This window comes from Cryptomeria japonica, chromosome 4 (genome assembly GCF_030272615.1).
Source record: "Cryptomeria japonica chromosome 4, Sugi_1.0, whole genome shotgun sequence".
NCBI classification, from domain to species: domain Eukaryota; kingdom Viridiplantae; phylum Streptophyta; class Pinopsida; order Cupressales; family Cupressaceae; genus Cryptomeria; species Cryptomeria japonica.
Genome location: NC_081408.1, coordinates 459,601,902 through 459,621,372, shown reverse-complemented (window position 1 = coordinate 459,621,372; position 19,471 = coordinate 459,601,902). Strand labels below are relative to the sequence as shown.

The 19,471-nt window shown below is 35.7% G+C and overlaps 1 protein-coding gene across 2 annotated transcripts in view; it reads left to right on the top strand.

Annotated features, from left to right (window-relative positions):
- The window catches only part of LOC131077361 (uncharacterized), a 158,613-nt gene extending 154,496 nt beyond the window's left edge, over nucleotides 1–4,117 (top strand). For both annotated transcript variants that reach the window (XM_058014846.2, XM_058014847.2), the window contains exons 9-11: nucleotides 667–824; nucleotides 3,443–3,518; nucleotides 3,644–4,117. In XM_058014846.2, the coding sequence (XP_057870829.2) occupies nucleotides 667–824; nucleotides 3,443–3,518; nucleotides 3,644–3,801 (392 nt within the window). In that variant the 3' untranslated portion in view covers nucleotides 3,802–4,117. The remainder of the gene's footprint in view (nucleotides 1–666; nucleotides 825–3,442; nucleotides 3,519–3,643) is intronic.
- The last annotated feature ends 15,354 nt before the right edge of the window (nucleotides 4,118–19,471 follow it).

The following is a 19,471-nucleotide window of genomic DNA, read 5'->3' as shown; positions in this document are numbered from 1 at the left end:
ACTCACCAACCATGCCCGCATTCTCACTAGCTATAAGGCCTACTCTTGGGCATCTTGTCTTGAAATCTCAAACTCCCCTACAAGGTCTAATAATAACTTCCTTGCAACCAAGATCGTAGGGATACCCATTCCCTTTATTTGGCTGTTGGAAGTCTTGTCTAGCTATCAAAATGCTTTTATATACCTGTAGAATAGCATTGGAGGTTGGGTTGCTTTCTTTTCCCCCATACTATAATGCGGAAGGAAGATATTATTATTAGTAATTGTAAGACTTATATGTACAATTAAGACATCATTATGAAGTGCATCTTGAATTTGTCACTGCTTTACATGTTAACAAAACTATTGGGTCTCTTGCATTTTAAAATTCAAATATATTCATGCCATGCCCACCAACTATATTTTCTATTAATTAAAATAGAAATTAAATTTCTTCCCAAGAAGTGACATCTAGTTTTTCTTGTCAGGCCATTTTGTTTCCTGAGATCTATCTAATTATGTTTATACTGCTTGAATTTCAGTACTCATTTATTGTATGGGGTGATAAAAATTTCTTTTTTTGGAGTTGATATCTTTATATTATTAACTTTAAAGTTTGTTTTATGGCAATGAAGATGTGAATCATGCTTTTATTCTCCCTTTCGCTTATCATATGCAAATTTGTAGGTGGGACAGATGCTTTGATATTAGCCACACAAATCCAGAATAAAATATCTGCATGCAGCAATGCCAATGCGGCTGTTGAGCCAAATTCATTAGCTACACCTGATTTGAAACGGAGGAAGCTCTCAGAAGGGATTCTCTTCCTGCGAAGTTCCTCTCAGGTAAGTTATTTTGCACGGTTATGTCATATGCTTACCTATTGGTAACTGTTATCTTCTTAAAAAGTGGAAGCCATGCCTAACTTATATTATGCTTTTCCAAAAATCAACATAATAGCATTTGCAGGTAAGTTTATATTTCTTTTTATAAATGATATATATTACGATTTGATAACTTAAATTGCATTTAGTTTAGGCAGTATATTGACGAATACCTTTGTTTGATGAGGATATAAGTGGCGAGAATTGCCTTCTTAGTGTTGTTTTACAACTTTTACTTGAGGGATCTATATGGCTAGGCAATGGTCATAATTATTTTTCAATACTTGTTATCTGAGATTTATTTGAAAAGCTTAATTGATCTGTCATTGATATCCATTCCATCTTAGCAATCATTATGAAAGAAGCAATTGAGTTTGATGCATGTCTCCATTTTTAATGCTATTGAGTGGCTTCGTTTGAGTAGGATGCATGACACTAGAAATGCTTTGTTGTTGTTGTTTTGCTCTTGACGGAAAAGAGCTTTTGTCGCAATGTGGTGAAGAAAATGGTTACAACTGTTTTTGGAAACATTGAGGGTCTGGTATGCAATTGTTGAAATATATCCAACAAATTATAGGGCTGATGAGGAATCTTTTGTGAGGTCTGATAATAATACTCCTGTGGTTATAAATTTACTCACCAAATACACTTATTTCTGAATGGAGGAAAGCAAGATTGCAAGTGTATAGTATTTGTTGCTGATGTCAATTATGTTTGTTGTGATATGAACTCAAAATTTCAGATTACTTGAGATTTGAAATCACTTCATTGATCAATCATTAATATTCATATTATGTTAGCAATCAGTCTGAAAGAAGCACTTTTTGATGTTTTTTTCGATTTTAAATATTTCTTTGAAGGAAGATGTATTATCCTCACAGCCACCTTTTTAACAATATTCCTTTTGGGCAATGGTGATTGCATTACAATAAGCAGCATTTGTATAAAGGTCATATCTTGTTTCTACAAACAAAGGTGGTTGGTATGTTCTATTAAAAAACTCGATGACAAATATGCTGCAGTCTTCTTGAGGCAAAAATTCTTATTTAATGATTTGGTTTTGTGAGTAATCTGCTTAATCAAAGTATAGATTGGCTGCCATTATTCTATTTTGCTATTATCTGCCTCTCTCTTTTTGAGTAATGGGTGGATGGATACTATAGATATAGATGTGTCTGTATACACATGCATCCGTACACACGTTTATTATTAAGCATATGACACCATCCTATTCTGTTTTGTTTAATTCCTATCATCAAGTAATTGTGCTCCATAATTTGTGCTGTAAAGGACACTTTTTCTGTCCTGAGGAAGAGGCTCCCATGATTTCTTTTTCCTATAGACTAATTTTCTTATGTGTTGTGCATGCATATATTAAGCATGTAAATGTTTATTACTGAGCACATGGGGCTGTACTCGTGTGTTCCGTTGAAATCCTGTCATGTAATTGCACTATATATCAGTACAACTTGTAGCTAAGGGTATTTTTTTGTCCTAGGGAAAAGGCTGCCTTGTTTCCTTTCTTCTACAGACCAATTTGTTTATACAAATACATGTGCGCATGGGTGCACACATTTATATATTATGTATGCATATCTGTCTTATTGAGTGTTTGGGGGTACCCTATTGTTTTTAATTGAATTCCTACCACGTAATTGGGCTGCATGAGAGCATAACTTATAAAGGACATTTTTCTGTCCTAGGGAAGAGGCCGAATTGATTGCTTTTTCTTATACTCTAGGGTTCTTTTGGTCACCAAATCTCAATTTACCATAATTATGCTAGTATCAGGACTGCTTTATATTCAAGTATACTTTCTTTTTTCGTCTGACCCACCTTATCTTGTTCTTTTTAGAATAATCATTAATTACATTTAGCTTCATTCACTCTGTTGATTTGTCATACTGCGTTTTTCTACACTTAAGCTACTTTTGAGAACACTTTTTCCTCGAGAAAGTTCAGAAATATATGGTGCCTTAAACTATGTTGATTTATTTTAAAGTCTATTTTGTCCCATCGAGTTTTATTTGGAACACACCTAAATACACTTCAGCATAAAATTAGACATATTTTCTTTGATATAGCATTGCAAATTTCCACAAGGTTATGGATTAAAGTCGTGTGCTTGATATTGCAATTGTATTTATTTATATACTGATTTATCACTTAAGCGTGGACTTCATCTAGGCAGAAATGGTTTCACCATAGTGTTGTGCATGTTAGCTTATGTGCTATGGGTGTTGAGGCAGAGCGAGTGAAGAATGAAAGTCAATTGATGAGATGTTCATTTTTTATACATGTTTTACGAAGTACTTGGCTCATGCTGATCACCTGAGTTCCTCTTTTATTGGTGTTTGGGCTTTGCATATTATTTCATCAAAAACTCTAACAATGGATATAGGCAACACTAGGTTTTTACTTGTTTTTATACATTTCACTAAGTTTATTTATATAACTGCACTATGTCAAAGAAATAGTGGTGAGGTTGAGCAGTAGGTAGATAGTGATTTCTCGGTGAAGGTGAATGGCTGTATCGCACCTCTGTGGGGAGATTCTGAGAACCTGCATTTGTTTTGCAGGAATTGAATGATATATGTGTGAAAAACAGATGGTCAATGCCTAGCTATTTCATTTCCATTCCAAGCAATTCTTATGGTAAGCATATGTATTGATAATGTTCAACAGCATATATGTAAATAGATATAATCATTTTAGTTCTTTTATTTTAGGCATGTTTCCGTTTCATATACTGCAAGTAGTGTTAATGCATTTTCCGACAGAGAGGGATTGCTTCTACTCAAAAGTTAAGATTCGAGGTTATGACTTCGAACTAGAAGAGACTGGGGAAATGAAAACTGGAGAAATGGAAGCAAAAGAATCTGCAGCATCACTTATGCTTAGTAGACTCTATCGAATGAGTGCTGGCTCTAGGGTGTAGCATGTTATCTCAAAATTAGCAGTTTGCTTGTATTATAATCAGTTATAAGAGGCCACCTATTGGACGGGTGTCATTGTTATTGTAGCTGCTACAGCAGCGCACTTCAATTAAGCAGCTGAAGTTGTTCCTAACTTCTGATAATGGCGTTCTCTTAGTCAAAGTTACTCTACACTTGACCATGTGCTCAACATATGGTAAAGTACTTTATTTTTAATTTACATGTATGACTCTTTTCAGCATGCGAGGAAGTTTGCACAAACTCATCTTCCATGACTGTATGAATATAAATCATTAGAAGTAGACATTTAAAGGGTTATGCTCATAGTCTATATTACAAATTCATGGAAGTGTTCCCTTTTTAAGGCATATACCAATACATACGAATTCAGTATACCAACAATCAAATGACTGAACTATGCCTATGTAGAAGTTAATGCCACTAATAAAGTTGGAATCTCCTATATTGAGAAAGGACCTAAACAATAAAGAACAATCTGTTTGATAAGAGATGAATGAAGCATCAGGGAATGAAATATTTCCTACTGTATACTTAAATGAATGTCATGGTAGGCTTTCCTACTATACAGTGAAGAAGAATATATAATTGAGAATATTGTAGGCATTCTTGGTCATGACATCATCCATATTTATGCATTTACACTCATCCTTGATCATCTCTGCCTTTTGTGATGTTGGCTTTACATCAGTCCATGCTAATTCCAGAACAAGCATGCAATTTAATCATCTTAGCATTTGATGAATTTGCCACCATGCGAACAAACTGCGTATGATTTTCCATCTAAATTTGAAATGAGCCATCCAAAACTGTGGTGACAAGTTTGATGAAGTACTCCTAAGCTTTAGTACGTTTAACAATAATTGCATTTTTATCCATAGCAGAAAAAAACTTTTGGGGAAAAAATCGGCAAATTAAAAGTAATATTTTTTTGAAAATTTCAGATTTGAAAAACAATAAAAAACTAGTTTTTTAAAAATTTAAAGGCATTTTCATAGCATAGAGACATAGAGAGCAAATAAAATAGAGTTTAGCCCATGAATCGTTTAAATAAAAAGTGTCTAAAATAGCAGAATGCAGTGTATCGTGTAAGCTGTGATACTAAATGATTCTTTGGTAAGATTTGTATAAAGTTGATAAAGTTATTGCTAAGTTAACAATAAAACAGTTCACTAGATGATATGCGAGTGGATGGTAAAAAATCAATAACAACATAAAAATCAATAACAACATTGCATTCTAAATCATTATTAATATTAGAATCTTTAGTCATAGAAAATTGAAAACTTAGTAAGCCGTCTAAACAACTACAATAAATTATAAGCAATGATATGATAGAGAGCTTAAATAAGTACCAAATTCAGGCCATTTAGCCAAGAATATAGATTGTTTCTTTCTAGAGAAATAATTTACAAGGCTATCACTATAGAAAAAGATAGACCATCAAATGTTCTTTGGACCAAATAACCAACCAATCTTCACAATAACAATTTAGTTGTGTTAGTGGACACAGATGGAGCGGAGAGGCGGGAGTCAAGGTGTTAGGGTTTGTGGAGGAGAGGGTGATGGTGAAGAGGCAGATGAAGGTGAGGGAGATGGGGATGTAGAAAATTTGGTGTTGATCCTGGGTGGCGCTCTTTGCCCTGGATCTATGGTTTTTTCTTGCTCTCGACGCTTGACCCTCGACCTCTTTTTTTCTTGCTTCAGTTGGGTGTGGAGGTTCAACAGTTGCCATTTTGCTTTGTTCTTGGCTTGTTTATTGAGGCTCCTCTTCATTTGTTGTTGTGGGTTGCGGTCTTTAGCAGAGTGTGCTTTTGGGCTTTTTGTCAGAAGAGCATGAAGAGCGGGAAGAGTGGGGTGGGGGGTGAGGGTTTCAAGCAAAATGGAGTTTGCAGTTGCCCCTAATCCGTTCCCTTTGCATGTGAGGGGGGCTCTTTTGCTTCCTGTGCTGCTTGGTGCCCTGTGCTTCCAAGGGTTTTTTCCCTTGGCCTTTTCTAAGAGCTTTCTGCATGGGGTGTCACTTCGCATTGTCTCGTTCTTTGGTTGTGCCAGGTTTCTCTGTTTTGGTCGCCTTCTCTTTGGTGGCCTCGACAATTTGCGTTATGGCTATCTTGATGGAAGACTTTTTTGGGGTTTTCAGCTCAATGTTGCTTCTTAGAGCTCTTTGTGCTAGGCTTGGAGAGCCTTGTGTGGAGATATGGCTTGTGTTGGGGGGAGTTTTTGGGCTCTGCCTCAGGTTTGTGCTTGTTGCCTCTATGCATCTTGATGCTCTTTTGGTGCCTTTTTGGCATTTTTTAGGTTAAGGGTCCCTTCTATTATGGAAGACAAGTTTGTTTTTGGTGATGCTGAGAGGGCTCTCTTTTATGTTTTGGCTTATTCTCAGTCGAGGGTCATTTTTGTTCGTTCTCATGCTCACTCTCATGTGTCTTCTATTGAGGTGGAGTGTTATGCTATGGATGTGGAGATCTTTCTTATTGATTGGGTTGATGGCTTGGTTCTTTTTCAGCTTGTTTCCTCTCTTATTTGTCGTATCGAGGTGGATACCTCTTCTATTGAGGTGGAGAGTGATTGGGTGGGAAATGTTTAGTGCTGTTGCAAGTGGGTTGTTGCTACTCTGTTTAAGGATCTTGGCTGAAGGGTTGCTGATGTGTTGTTGGGGCCTATTTTCATTCGTTCTTCTCTCTTTCTCCTATTGAGGTGGAGAATTTTAGAAGGAAATAGTGCTTATCGCTAGTTTTGGAAGCCAATGCAAAGCCCATTAAGGTGAGTTGTTAGGAGGTATTGCCCTTCCTTTTGTGCAGATGGTGTTTTGTTGCTGATTATTCTATTCTACTATGTGTGGGCTGTTGGTTGTGTGACGATCATCTATTGGTAGCATTTCTTTCTTGTTTTGGGTTTCGGGTGCCTTCAAAACCTATGTTATGGGGTTTTAGGTCCCCTCAAAACTTGTTGTAAGGGGTTTCGGGTCCCCTTAAAACCTATTTGACCCTTAATAAAAAAACAATTTAGTTATGTAGAAAATCACGATAAATAGACACACAATTAAACCATGATAAAGTAGACATAAAATATGAAATAGATAGAAGAAGCTAAAAATAACTTTAAAATATAGACCATTCACTTCTCATAATGATAAAATACTCTCTTTGGATGGAAGTCTCACCAAAATAAAATTGACTTGACATTTTTTTTCTTGTTAATTTAAATTGAAAGATCTTTGTGATGTGCACATTGAAAATATTATATAACATTCAACGTAGATAAGTGGACACAATATTAAACCCTGTGGTAGTGTATTGACGGCATTGACAAAAATCCTAGCATCTAAATATAGATAAAATTAAACCATGATAAAATAGATACAAATTATGAAGTATCAACAAGGAGCGAAGATGTAACTTTGAAATATAGACCATTCACTTGTCATAACATTAAAAATACCATCTTTTTGGATGAAAGCCCAACCAAAATAAGATAGATTTAACATTTTTTATCTTGTTAATTGAAATTGAAAGATCATTGTGATGTGTACAGTGAAAATTTAATTTAACAATTTATTCATCTATTTGTGTGTGATGGTTGAATTTTATGTAAATACTATTTATATGGTGTGAAGGTTTAGAATGTATTTGTAGCAATGTTACAACAAAAAAATGCCTACCTTTGTCTCAAATACACCACTTCTCGACTCCCCAAAAAATTGCAACTAGTTGTCTTTTATGCATGTTCCAATGAGCTCCCATTTATAGTTGTGCCTTAAAAATATTATACAATTGCACTATTCATAAAATCTTTTGCCATTTTAAAAGTTGGCCTAGGATTAGTCAAGCTTTCAAATGTGATTTTTGTGTAATTTAAATACAAAAAATATTGTTCAAAATTGCAATCAACAATTCTGTAAAAACGATAAGATTTATTAGGGGGGGAAATCGTCTATGGGAAAGATACAAAAAATAAAGATTTTTTGGAGATTTTTTCTTCTCTAGTCTTATCTATAATTGTTTTGTTAATGCCTTCTAAAAGATGGCTAAAAATTCTTTTCTCTTAAATAAGTTTCTTTCACAAACTAGGAGAATAGTTGACTATGTTGTCCATGAGAATTCAATTGATTCAATAAAGATTCACTATGCTCCATGCCTTGCAACTCTTGTTTAGTCTAATCTTTGAATGCCTTCAGAGTACCTATGCTCACTATAATTCTTGGACTCGAAAGATTATTTTATATTGATCTTTCAACAATCTAACCTCCATATTACTAGGTATATATTAGGACATCCTCATCCCCTTCATTGGACATCCCACTTCGTATGAGTATCTAGGGACTACAAAGGATATCCCTTGGCTATATAACTCCTTCGGGAATCCAAGGATATTCTAGGGAACACCAACTAATGAGAGCATTATTATAAATTACAACTAGATGTCTTTGATGTCTCCTTACCATCCTAGGTACAACAAGGCGTGTGGATAAATAGAGATGTCTTCCACGTGAACTTGAAGGCAATTCACCAAACATCAACTAAGTCAACATGCAACTAATGAGATCTTGAAGTTATTAGTTTGGTGAAATGTTTTCTATGTAAGTTCATCCAAGAGGTCAATAAATTAAGGGATTATGGTGCCGAAGCACCTAGTCATTGTCATGCCTCATGAAGGCTTTTGTGATGGATTTTGTTTTTTTGTGTCATGTCAAGGTGTAATAAGGTCCTAAGGACCATTTGTGATCAATTCCAATCATTTGTAATCACTTCAAATCAATTTGTAAGGCCATTGGTGCCATTTGAGTCATGTAAGCCTATAAGGCTTTAGTTGGGTCAAAGTTGGTCAAACTTATTCAAATGTATCCACATGAGTGGAAATGGTATAATAAGTGTTCTAGGGTCTATTTGAATGTGTTTTGAAGGCATTTGTGAAGTTTTAGGTTCATATATTGAGTAGATCAAAAAAATGTCAAAAAGATGGAAAAGTTGCTTAAGCAACTTTTACATCTTTTAGTGAAAGTTGTTTTCCAACGGTTACCCCTTTTCAAAAATTAGTTGAGGGCTGTTGGTTTGGGTCTTGAGGAGTTTAAATATGCCCATTTTGGTCGAGGTGGGGTTGTTGGCATTGTACGTGGTGATTGGAGGAAGAAATCAATAAAATTTGAAGGTTTTTCTCTGTAATTTTCCTGAAAATTTGCTGCTATTTTGGTCATAACTTATTTGTCCGGGCATATCATAATGTAAGGTTGGACTTTTTGGAAATCTATGTGAACTACCTTTCATTCAAGACCGTTTTTGTGAGATTTGGTTGAGTTTTGTTCATTTGGTGAACGTTTTTTTCTAAAATCTGTCCTAAAACCCTACTTCCAAGGGTTTGATCAAATAAATGTAAAAATATCTCCATTCCACTTAGGGATATTAATGAAACTTGATGGAATGGTAAGAATAGGTCTTTTACAGATGGGTTTTTCTTTATTTTTGCAGGGACCAAGGTTGGATGCACCTTTGGAGCAATGAATGCCTAACATCTTCATGTGTTAGGCCCAGTAAGCATGGAAGTGAGGGTTGCAAATCTGAATGTTTGGGAACTTAAAATTGGTGGAATTGATGGTTTGGAGACATAATAAAAGTGTTGGATCCATTGGTTTGCTGTTTACATAAGTTTTTGAGGTACCTCCTTTGTAAAAATGACCTAATTAGGCCTATTTGGGACAAGGACCACTCTATTTTTGAGACATACCTTCCAAAGAAGCCCTACCCCCTTTTGACATATGTTTTATAAAATTTAAATGGGTATTTGAAAAAAGTTTTTTTGGGAGATAGATTCGTATTTAAAAGTTATGCCCAAAATACACCCGTTGTTGCTCAAATTACGCTAGAGGACAAAATTACCAGTCAATAATTGAGCCCTATGTTTCAAAACAACCTATAGGGATTTTGACATATGTTGTGTAACTCTGAAAAGGGTATATGAAAATGTTTACATTTTGTTTATGTGATCAGTGGTTTGTGAGTTATTGCAATAAAACTCTCTGAGTAGGGGTAGAAGGGTGTATGAGCCAATACAAGGCAACCCTCACAAGGAAGTGTTTTGGGGTCACACCTTTGCATTTAGGACTTTTTCTTGACATATATAAGCATTCTATATTCCTTCCCCTTGGTTCCATGGTCATTTGGTGAACTTGTGTCAAGTTTGGTGTTAACCAGCTAAGGGTTGAGATGCTTAGTAAGTGGGCAAATGAGTTGAGTCAAGATACATGTCTTGGTAACTTGCAACCCATTATTATTTGTTGAGTTAGGACATCCTAAATGTCCTTTGGTCCTTTGCATCATAGTGGTATCAGAGTCAAGTTCTGATTGGCAAGGGATAGTACTGGTGTGTGAGAAAGAGTAAGTTGTCTTGTGAAGCCAAAATGCCTCCAAAAGGTGGGTCAATGATGGCCAAGAGGTTGAAGGCCCTAGAAGATGAGATTGAAGCATTAAAAGATAGAGAGAGAAGGAGAGATAGGGTGAAGAAAGTCATAGTGATCCCAAAGAAGGAGAGGGTGAAGGTGGTACCCCTCAAGCAAATCCTCAAGAAGAGGAGATGGCTCTTGAAGAAAGAAGGCTTCTCAATGCTTTGAAATCAGTGAAAGGGGAAACCTTTGATGTAAAACTGGATCTTCCAACGTATGGAGGCAAGATGGATGTTGAGGAGGTGATAGAATGTGTTGATACTCTCAATAACTACTTTAAGTACAAGGAAGTGCTAGAGGACAAAAAGGTGAAGTTTGCAAAGACAAAATTGAAAGGGGTTGCCTTGACATGGTGGAACTATACCCAAGGAGAAAGGGTGAAGCAAAACAAGTCCATAATTAATTCATGGGATAGAATGGTGAACAAATGAAGAGTCAATTCTTACCTGCAGACTATTAGGTCCAAGTGTTCAAGAAGATGCAAAACTTGAAGCAAAAAGACATGGATGTGTTTGCCTACATTGAGGAAAATCAAGAACTCAGTCTAAGGTCCGAGCATGTGGAGAATGAGAGGGAGAAAGTGGCAAGATACTTGAATGGTTTGAAGTTTAGCATTCAAGATGAAATCGGTCTTGTAACCCCAAAAACTGTTGAAGAATGTTTTCAAGTGGCATGTAGGGCTGAAGAGAAGTTGAAAAGGAAACAAGACAAGTACATGAGAGGAAGAAACAACAATCAAAGGGGTAGAGGGTCCTTCACTATATCCAAACAATCCTATGAAGACCAAGAAGATGGAAGCAAAGGTAAAAACCAAGTTGCTGATCAAAGAGATGGATTTAGAGGTTCTAGGGGCAGATTTGGTGGAGGTAGAAGTTCCAACACATTCTTAGGAAGATGCTACAATTGCAATGAATTTGGCCATCCAACATTTAAGTGCCCTGAGAGGCAAGGTTACACTTGAAGTGGTGGTGAAAGGAGAAGTGAAAAGAGGGTACAATTGGTGCAAGAAGATGAAGATGAAAGCATCAACTCCCCAAGGCAGCCTGCTAATCTAGAAGTGGTAGAAGCATTGATGGTGAGAAGACAATTCCTAAAGGCATCCAACGAGAAGGACGTGACCCAAAGGAGAGCATTATTCAGGACCACATGCAGGTGTAAACGTAAAGTATGTAAAGTTGTTATAGATTCTGGAAGTGTTGATAATGTAGTGTCTAATGAGATGGTTGAAAAACTAAATTTAAAAAAATATCCAATGGAACACCATATAGGGTGTCATGGTTGAAAGATGATTAGTTGGTCTTGGTTAGCGAGCAAGCCATAGTTGAATTTCAGATTGGTAGTTATAAGGAAAAGTTAGTTTGTGATATTATTCCCATGGGTTGTTGCCATCTTCTACTTGGGAGGCCATGGCAATTTGATAGGCAAGCCCTTTATGATGGTAGGAAGAATACCTACACCATTAGGAAGGATGGGAAGCCTTTTGTACTAACCCCATTTCAGGAAGAAGATAAGGAGTAGTCCAAGGTAGTAAGGATTGTAATGTTTGGAAAAAAAGAGTTTGTCAAGGTTGGGAAGGCTGACCAAGATGGATTTGTAGCCACTTCAAGACTGGATGATCCTAATAGATAAAGTATGAGCAAAGATTCAATGTTGGGAGGTGGAGAAAGTAAGCTAGTACCAAAATCTGATCAAGAGAAGGCCCAAGACACATTAACTGTGAAGGTGCAAGATTGTATAGAAAGGCATGATGGGAACATGATAGGGGCGATACTTTGTCATTTGGTTTCAAGAGAAGTTAGGCTACAATCATATGTTGTTGTTACACAGGTTAGTCAATCTGATCAGACATGGACATTTGGAGTAGGAGACCTGAATCAAGAAACAAAGGCAAGAGGTGGAGTGCTTGAAGATGTATGGCAACACCAAGTGAGTGGGTTTAAGTGTGTACCCAAGAAGATAGTTAAGGAAAAGGATGGGAAGAGTATGTTTGCAGACATGAAGATCAATCTTACACTAGTTTGGGACAAGGAAAAGGTGAAGACACAATCAATCAATCAGTTTGAAAAGGAAGAACCATGTCAAGGAGGCACTTGGTCCAAGGATGCCAAGAATGATGCAAGGCACAAGGATTTGATCCAGTGGAAAGGTATACCAATCAACAACAACATTTGGAAGTCAGAGAAAGGTGAAATCAAATATGGTTTGGTGCATCTTAGTCCTCAAAGGGACTTGATTTTTTTTTAGCCTGGGTGTATGGCGTCGGAGCACCTAGTCATTGTCATGCCTCATGAAGGCTTTTGTGATGAATTTTGTTTTTTGTGTTGTGTCAAGGTGTAATAAGTTCCAAAGGACCATTTTTTATCAATTCCAATCATTTGTAATCACTTCAAATCAATTTGTAAGGCCATTGGTGCCATTTGAGTCATGCAAGCCTATAAGGCTCTTGTTGGGTCAAAGTTGGTCAAACTTACTCAAATGTATCCACATGAATGGAAATGGTGTAATAAGTGTTCTATGGTCTATTTGAATGTTTTTTTAAGACATTTGTGAATTTTTAGGTTCATACGTTGAGTAGATCAAAAAATTGTCAAAATCTTTTAGTGAAAGTTGTTTTCCAACGGTTACCCCTTTTCAAAAATCAGTTGGGGGTTGTTGGTTTGGGTCCTGAGGAGTTTAAATACCCCCATTTTGGTCGAGGTGGGGTTGTTGGCATTGTATGTGGTGATTGGAGGAAGAAATCAATAAAATTTGAAGGTAAGGAAAGGGGCATAACTTCCTGAAAAATTTGTTGCTATTTTAGTGATAACTTCTGTGTTCGGATAGATTAGAATGTAAGGATATAATTTTTTGGAAATCTATGTGAGCTACCTTTCATTCAAGACCGATTTTGTGAGATTTGGTTGAGTTTTGTGGAGTTGGTGGAACGTTTTTCTAAAATCTGTCCTGAAACCCTACTTCCAAGGGTTTGATCAAAGAAATGTAAAAATCTCTCCATTCCACCGAGGGATATTAATGAAACTTGGTGGAATGGTAGGGATAGGCCTTTTACAAAAGTTTTTTTTTTCATTTTTGCAGGGACCAAGATCAGATGCACCTTTGGAGCAATGAATGCCTAACATCTTCATGTGTTTGGCCAAGCAAGCATGGAAGTGAGGGTTGAAGTAGGTTCGAGACAAATCTGAATGTTTGGGCACTTAAAATTGGTGGAATTGATGGTTTGGAGACATAATAAAAGTTTTGGATCCATTGGTTTGTTGTTCGCATAAGTTTTTGAGGTACCTCCTTTGTAAAAGTGACATAATTAGGCATATTTGGGACTAGGACTAGTCCATTTTTGAGACATACCTTCCAAAGAAACCCTACCCCCTTTTGAGATATATTTTATAAATTCCAAATGGGTATCTGAAACAAGTTTCCTTTTTGGGAGATAGATTCTTATTTGAAAGTTATGGCCAAAATACATGTGTTGCTGCTCTAATTAGGCCTTGGGACATAATTACCGGTCAATAATTGAGCCCTATGTTACAAAACAACATATACGGATTTTGACATATGTTTTGTAACTTTGAAAAGGGTATTTGAAAATGTTTACTTTTTGTTTATGTGATTAGTGGTTTGTGAGTTAATGCAAAAAAACTATTTGAGTAGGACTAGTAGGGTGCATGAGCCAATACAAGGCAACCCTCATCAGGAAGTGTTTAGGGGCCACACCTTTGCATTTCAGACTATTTATTGACATATACAAATATTCTAGATTCCTTCCCCTTGGTTTCATGGTCATTTGGTGAAGTTGTGTCAAGTTTGGTGTTAACCGACTAAGGGTTGAGATGCCTAGTGAGTGGGCAAATGAGTTGAGTCAAGATACATGTCTTGGTAAATTGCAACCTATTATTATTTGTTGATTTATGAGATCCTAAATGTCCTTTGGTCCTCTCCTTTGGTCCTCTGCATTAGATTATACACTTGTACTTAATAGTGATGTTATTTATAGCCTAATGGTTAATGCAAAATCAAAGTGTTCCATCCTTCCTTTTCATGAGTAGAATAGGACTTACACAAGGTAAGGTACTTTGATGAATGCCACCTTTTTTAATCAATAATTGAATATATTGCTTATTATCATCATTATGTAGGGTTAATGCTTTGTATAATGTTTCATGCAATAGAGGCATGACAAGGACAATACTAAGTGAATGCTTCACTTAGCAATGTTATCTTGATAACATTTGGTCCATCTACTTCCATTGTGATGTAGCATGACCCCCCACTTTTCATTAGGTATGATTATGAGGAGGACAAGTGTCTTTGTATTAGGAATCACACTTTGAGATTGTAGAGGGGAAAAAGTGAACCGCTTCGATAGGTGGGTGACCACTTATTAGGGATTCACTAATCAACCTCTCCACTCAGAATGCAGTACAGGGTCTAAGATTATTAGGTACCCCTTAGATGACACTAGAAGTGTCACAAAGGCTCTCTGACGTAACTTAGTGTCACTCTGTTTGAGGACAAATGCGTGGGTCGAAGATGACAACACGATGCATTGACATCCTGTACAACCAGAGTCACAGAGTCCATACAAAGAATGAACTATGGTTGAAACGTGCCCAAATAATAGTTGAATGAAATAACAGTACAAAAAGTGAATGTGACTAACTATCAAATAACAAAAAGAGGAAAAGGGAAGAGGTATTATCTCACAACTAGTCCACGCTTGAAGTTTTTAGCTAGCTCGCCAAATCTGCTCGACAACTACACACAAGGTGAACATAGACAAAAATATTGTGGCTATGTTTTAAAGGCTTGCCACAATTAGACCCCCATTTTGGTGTTTCCACCTCCATAGACAACCAAGATAGATATATAAAATGATAGATAAAAGACACAACAAAAATATCTCAACGAATATGCTATAGAGATAATGAGAGATAGAGGATGAATAAGACTCCCCTTTCACACCCAAAGTGAGAAGCCTATTGGATGAAGAAGAAGAATTGGCTAGCCTTCCTCAAAGCGTAGGAACAATGCTAGAAGTAAGTGAGAGCCAAGATGACAACAAGAGAGCTTCAAAGTGAGTGAATGAACAAGCATATGAGTGACTAGTGTTGAGACATGGACCAGCTAGGACTCAAACCTAGGACCTTCCATACGTTGCTAGAGTGCTCTACCACTGAGCTATTGGCTCCTCTTGGACCAGTCCATCGTCGGTCCGGGTGTGGCTTATTTCCAACAACAATACCCCCCCTTAAGCCACACCTCTCATGTGCTTGGGGGTCCTAGCCTGGACCTGGCTTTGATACCATGTTGAGACATGGATCAGCTAGGAATTGAACCTAGGACCTTCCATACACTGCTGGAGTGCTCTACCACTGAGCTACTGGCCCGTCTTGGACCAGTCCATCATCGGTCCGGGTGTGGCTTATTTCCAACAACAACAACTAGAAGGAATGAAGATCGAATAGAATTCTAAAGAGAGAATTTGAGAGCCCCAAAAATGAGGCCCAAAATGGGAAGATGAACATGTTGGGACGAAAATGGGCATCGGTGGTCGTGGAGAGGCATTGCAAGCATCTTCCAAGCATAGGTCTAACACTTAAATGACCAAATTTAAACTGTCATATTCGTGGGATGCTAGCGTGGTGTGTGAACGTCTCCGTGGTGCGCTAGTGTCTACGAGTCAAGCAGTCAGCAAGGTTAGGAAAAGGACAAGACGAAGGCTGACAAGGAAAGTGAAATGAACAAAAGGACTAAATGGTCAAGGTCTCCGCTCAATGTAAAGTGGAGGCACTTATGTATTGTAGAATTACATGGGGTGCAATTTATGACACTACATATACTTATTCATGTTTGTTAGATACACCAACTTTATGGGAACGACTTCTAATGTTTTGCACTTGGAAGTGTAGCGATATTCGTTAGTATTACAACCATAAATTCCATATAACTTGTACATGTAGGTTTGTGCTAGTACAACATAAAAAGTCTTTAAGTGTAGCATGACATAAACTCTATCATATTTGAAGTGTTCAATTGGATAGAACTTATAACACTATTAATTGAAATGAATTTCTCTTTCCTAAGTCACCTATCTAATAGCATAAGGATATAGGTGATACATTCTTTGCAAATTTAGTTTCTTTATTATATTGGTACCTCCAATAGTTATGTTGAAGTTTAGGGTCTTCCTACTCTTTAACATTTGATAGTAGAATAAGAGTTCTCAATCCTCTAGTGGCAAGACCTTTGTAGTGATAATGATGATATATGGGTTCACCTCAATTATATGAAATCCTTCACTTTGCTTAAGTGGATATGTGATTAATGTTGCTCTATCTTTAGCTCTAGTGCAATAATGACTCTGGTCATGTCTTCGGTTCTTTTGCATTTCATGCTATATGCTTGTATCCTCAAAGTTAACTTGTCTATTTTCTTTCATGTTTGTATTTTCTATGAAAAAAATATTTTAACTTTGTTGCTTTCATGTGAACCTCATGATCCCTCCTTTTATTTTGACACCTAGAATTTTTTTTTTTTAATGTTTTGGATTTAGTTTCTTTTCAATATTCACTACATGTTAATAAACAACTTGTAAGCTTTTCATTTCCATCTAGATGTATTAATGAAGACCATTGTGTTGCTTGAGGAATAGTTCCTGTTCAAAGTTCTTGATGCTAGCTTTTGCATTCAATGTATTTAAGTTATTAATGCAACTTGTACCAATGGGTCCTAAAATAATAATATCCATGGGATGTACTTTTCCTCATATGTATCCTGTAAAAAAAGCCCATTGATGACCTCAATGAAATCTCCTTGGGTGTGATTCAACATCATCACCTCATTAAAGCTAAGTTCATCTAACTTTTTCATTGCTAGGTCTTTGGACTCCCAAAATTATTGAGCATGGGGTTTTAATTTGAAGAGGTAAACTGCTGTTTTAATTGAACCTAATAAATTATTTTTGGAGAAATAAATTTAAAATTTTGAAAATTCAATCATGGAAGGCACTTGTGTCAAAATGGGTTTATCAAAGCTCACTTGGATATTTAAGAGAGTGTGACTACCAAATGATTGATATAAAGAATCTCGTAATGTGCTTATGGCTCTTCCGAACACATGCACAAACTATCTTATCACATTCGTTCATATTTTTAGAGCTACCTTGACCAAAACATTGAAAGGATGTTAAGATTCAAAAAAAAATTCTTTTGTTCTTTGGCATATATCCACAATTACTTTTATTGTCATATTTTTGCTTCTTTCCTCCTCTTGAATCAATAAATGAAGATACATGCTTCGTTTTTGTCAAATCCTTGGAAATTATAAAATCAAGTTTAGGGAGCTCAAGATTACTCTTATTATCAAATCATTCATTTATCCTTAGAATCATTTAAAGCTTAGGGTTATCACCAATCACACCTCTACCCAATCTAGCTCTCTTAGAAATGTTTCTTGACTAATGGAATTCCTAATAGCCTACTATAGGTTCCTTTAGCATGTTTAATCATTTTTTTATTGTAATAAGTTAAAAATTTGAATAGACATTAGTGGGAGTGGTTCAACATGGATTAAGTGGAGGAATGCTTTAAAAATTTGAGCTTCAATATGGATTATTTCACTCTAGTCAAAGAAGAACACCTTTAGACAAAATGAAGGAGAGGATCAAGAGGAACCTCCTTAAAAATATCCCTTTTAACTATTTAAGAGGAAATCATATTTTTTGTAAATTTTTTTTTTTTGGTTGATTAACCACTTTTGGGCTATAAATTAGTTGAGATGTTTTAAGAGTGGGAGGGTAACGTTTTTCTTAAATGACCATCCTTTTACAAAGGGAGCAAGTAGATAGCCCATTTAAGCTAATAACTGTATAGAGAATCATCTTGCTTATACAACAAAATTTAAGGGCTTCTAGAAAACATTTAACAAGGGTTATAGAGAACAAAATTAGGCAATGAAGACTAATCCCATCCTTCTCAACTTTCAACACATTAATAGTAATTTGGGCATGAGGTAGGAAAGACCAGAGTTATGTAAGGAAATCACAAAATCTATTCAGCATGAAGCAACATACTTAGCAATATAAGTAAAGTCCATATTAAGGCTACGAGGAATGACTCAAAACAATTACCTTTTCATACTTCAAATTTTCAATTCAAAATAATTCTGGCAATACTAGATTAAAAAAAAAAATCTTTCAAGAACATTTTATTTAAAATGAATCTTAATTTATCCAATTATTTTTATCAACACATTCATCATCCAATTATCAAATAATTTTTAAGAAGGGAGGTTTTTTTGAACAAATAGAAAAACACATTTACCTTTTAGCCTAATCTCTTTATCAATTGCTCACAACATTTCCTCATTTACAAAAATTGAGGTGAGGCAAAGGGATCTAAAATTTTCTATAATTCTCATTGATAATTTTTTCCCAATCTTGTTTAACCTTATTCTTATTGTCATCTATGAGTAAACAATTTGAATACTTTAGACATCATTTTTCACAAAGCACCAAAAAGCCTTTTCTCCAAAAACTCCCTTGCACTCCACATTATTGCTAAGAATTGAGCATGAATAATTTTTAAGCAATGTTGAGCAAGTTCCCTAACTCTCATCACATTATCGCTTACTCATTTATATTATCTCCATTATTTTTTAATATAGTGATACTCTCCATTCACATTGCTTGCCTTAACAAAAAAATTATAAGCTTATGTTAGATTTGATGTGATAGGAGATCTTTTTTCAAAGAAACCCTTTATTACAACTAACTTTTGATCAACTCTATTTAACATTAGTATCTCCCATCCCATAAATAATCAATATTTGGCACATACATGTATGCATGGAATTTAATACCAACACCCATCAAACAACATTAATTATTTAAATTCAAATAAAAATAATATTAAATTCATAAGCATCTAGCTCTAACAAGTCATAAGTATCTAGTTCTAACACAAAACTAGAATTGATAAAAGAAAGTCTCATGGAGAAGATGAGTCTACCCCTCACATGCAAAGTTATTTCTCTTACTATTGTAGACATATAAAAAATGACCATATTCCTAAATGAATATTTAATGTTCATTTTATTCCCATTTCTCTATTTTAGTTAAATCTAATTTAATTAAATCATCCACATTCTTCTATTTAATTAAATAAATTATTCAATTTATTTATTTAAATTCACTTAAGCCCTTTATATCATTTAATTGAATA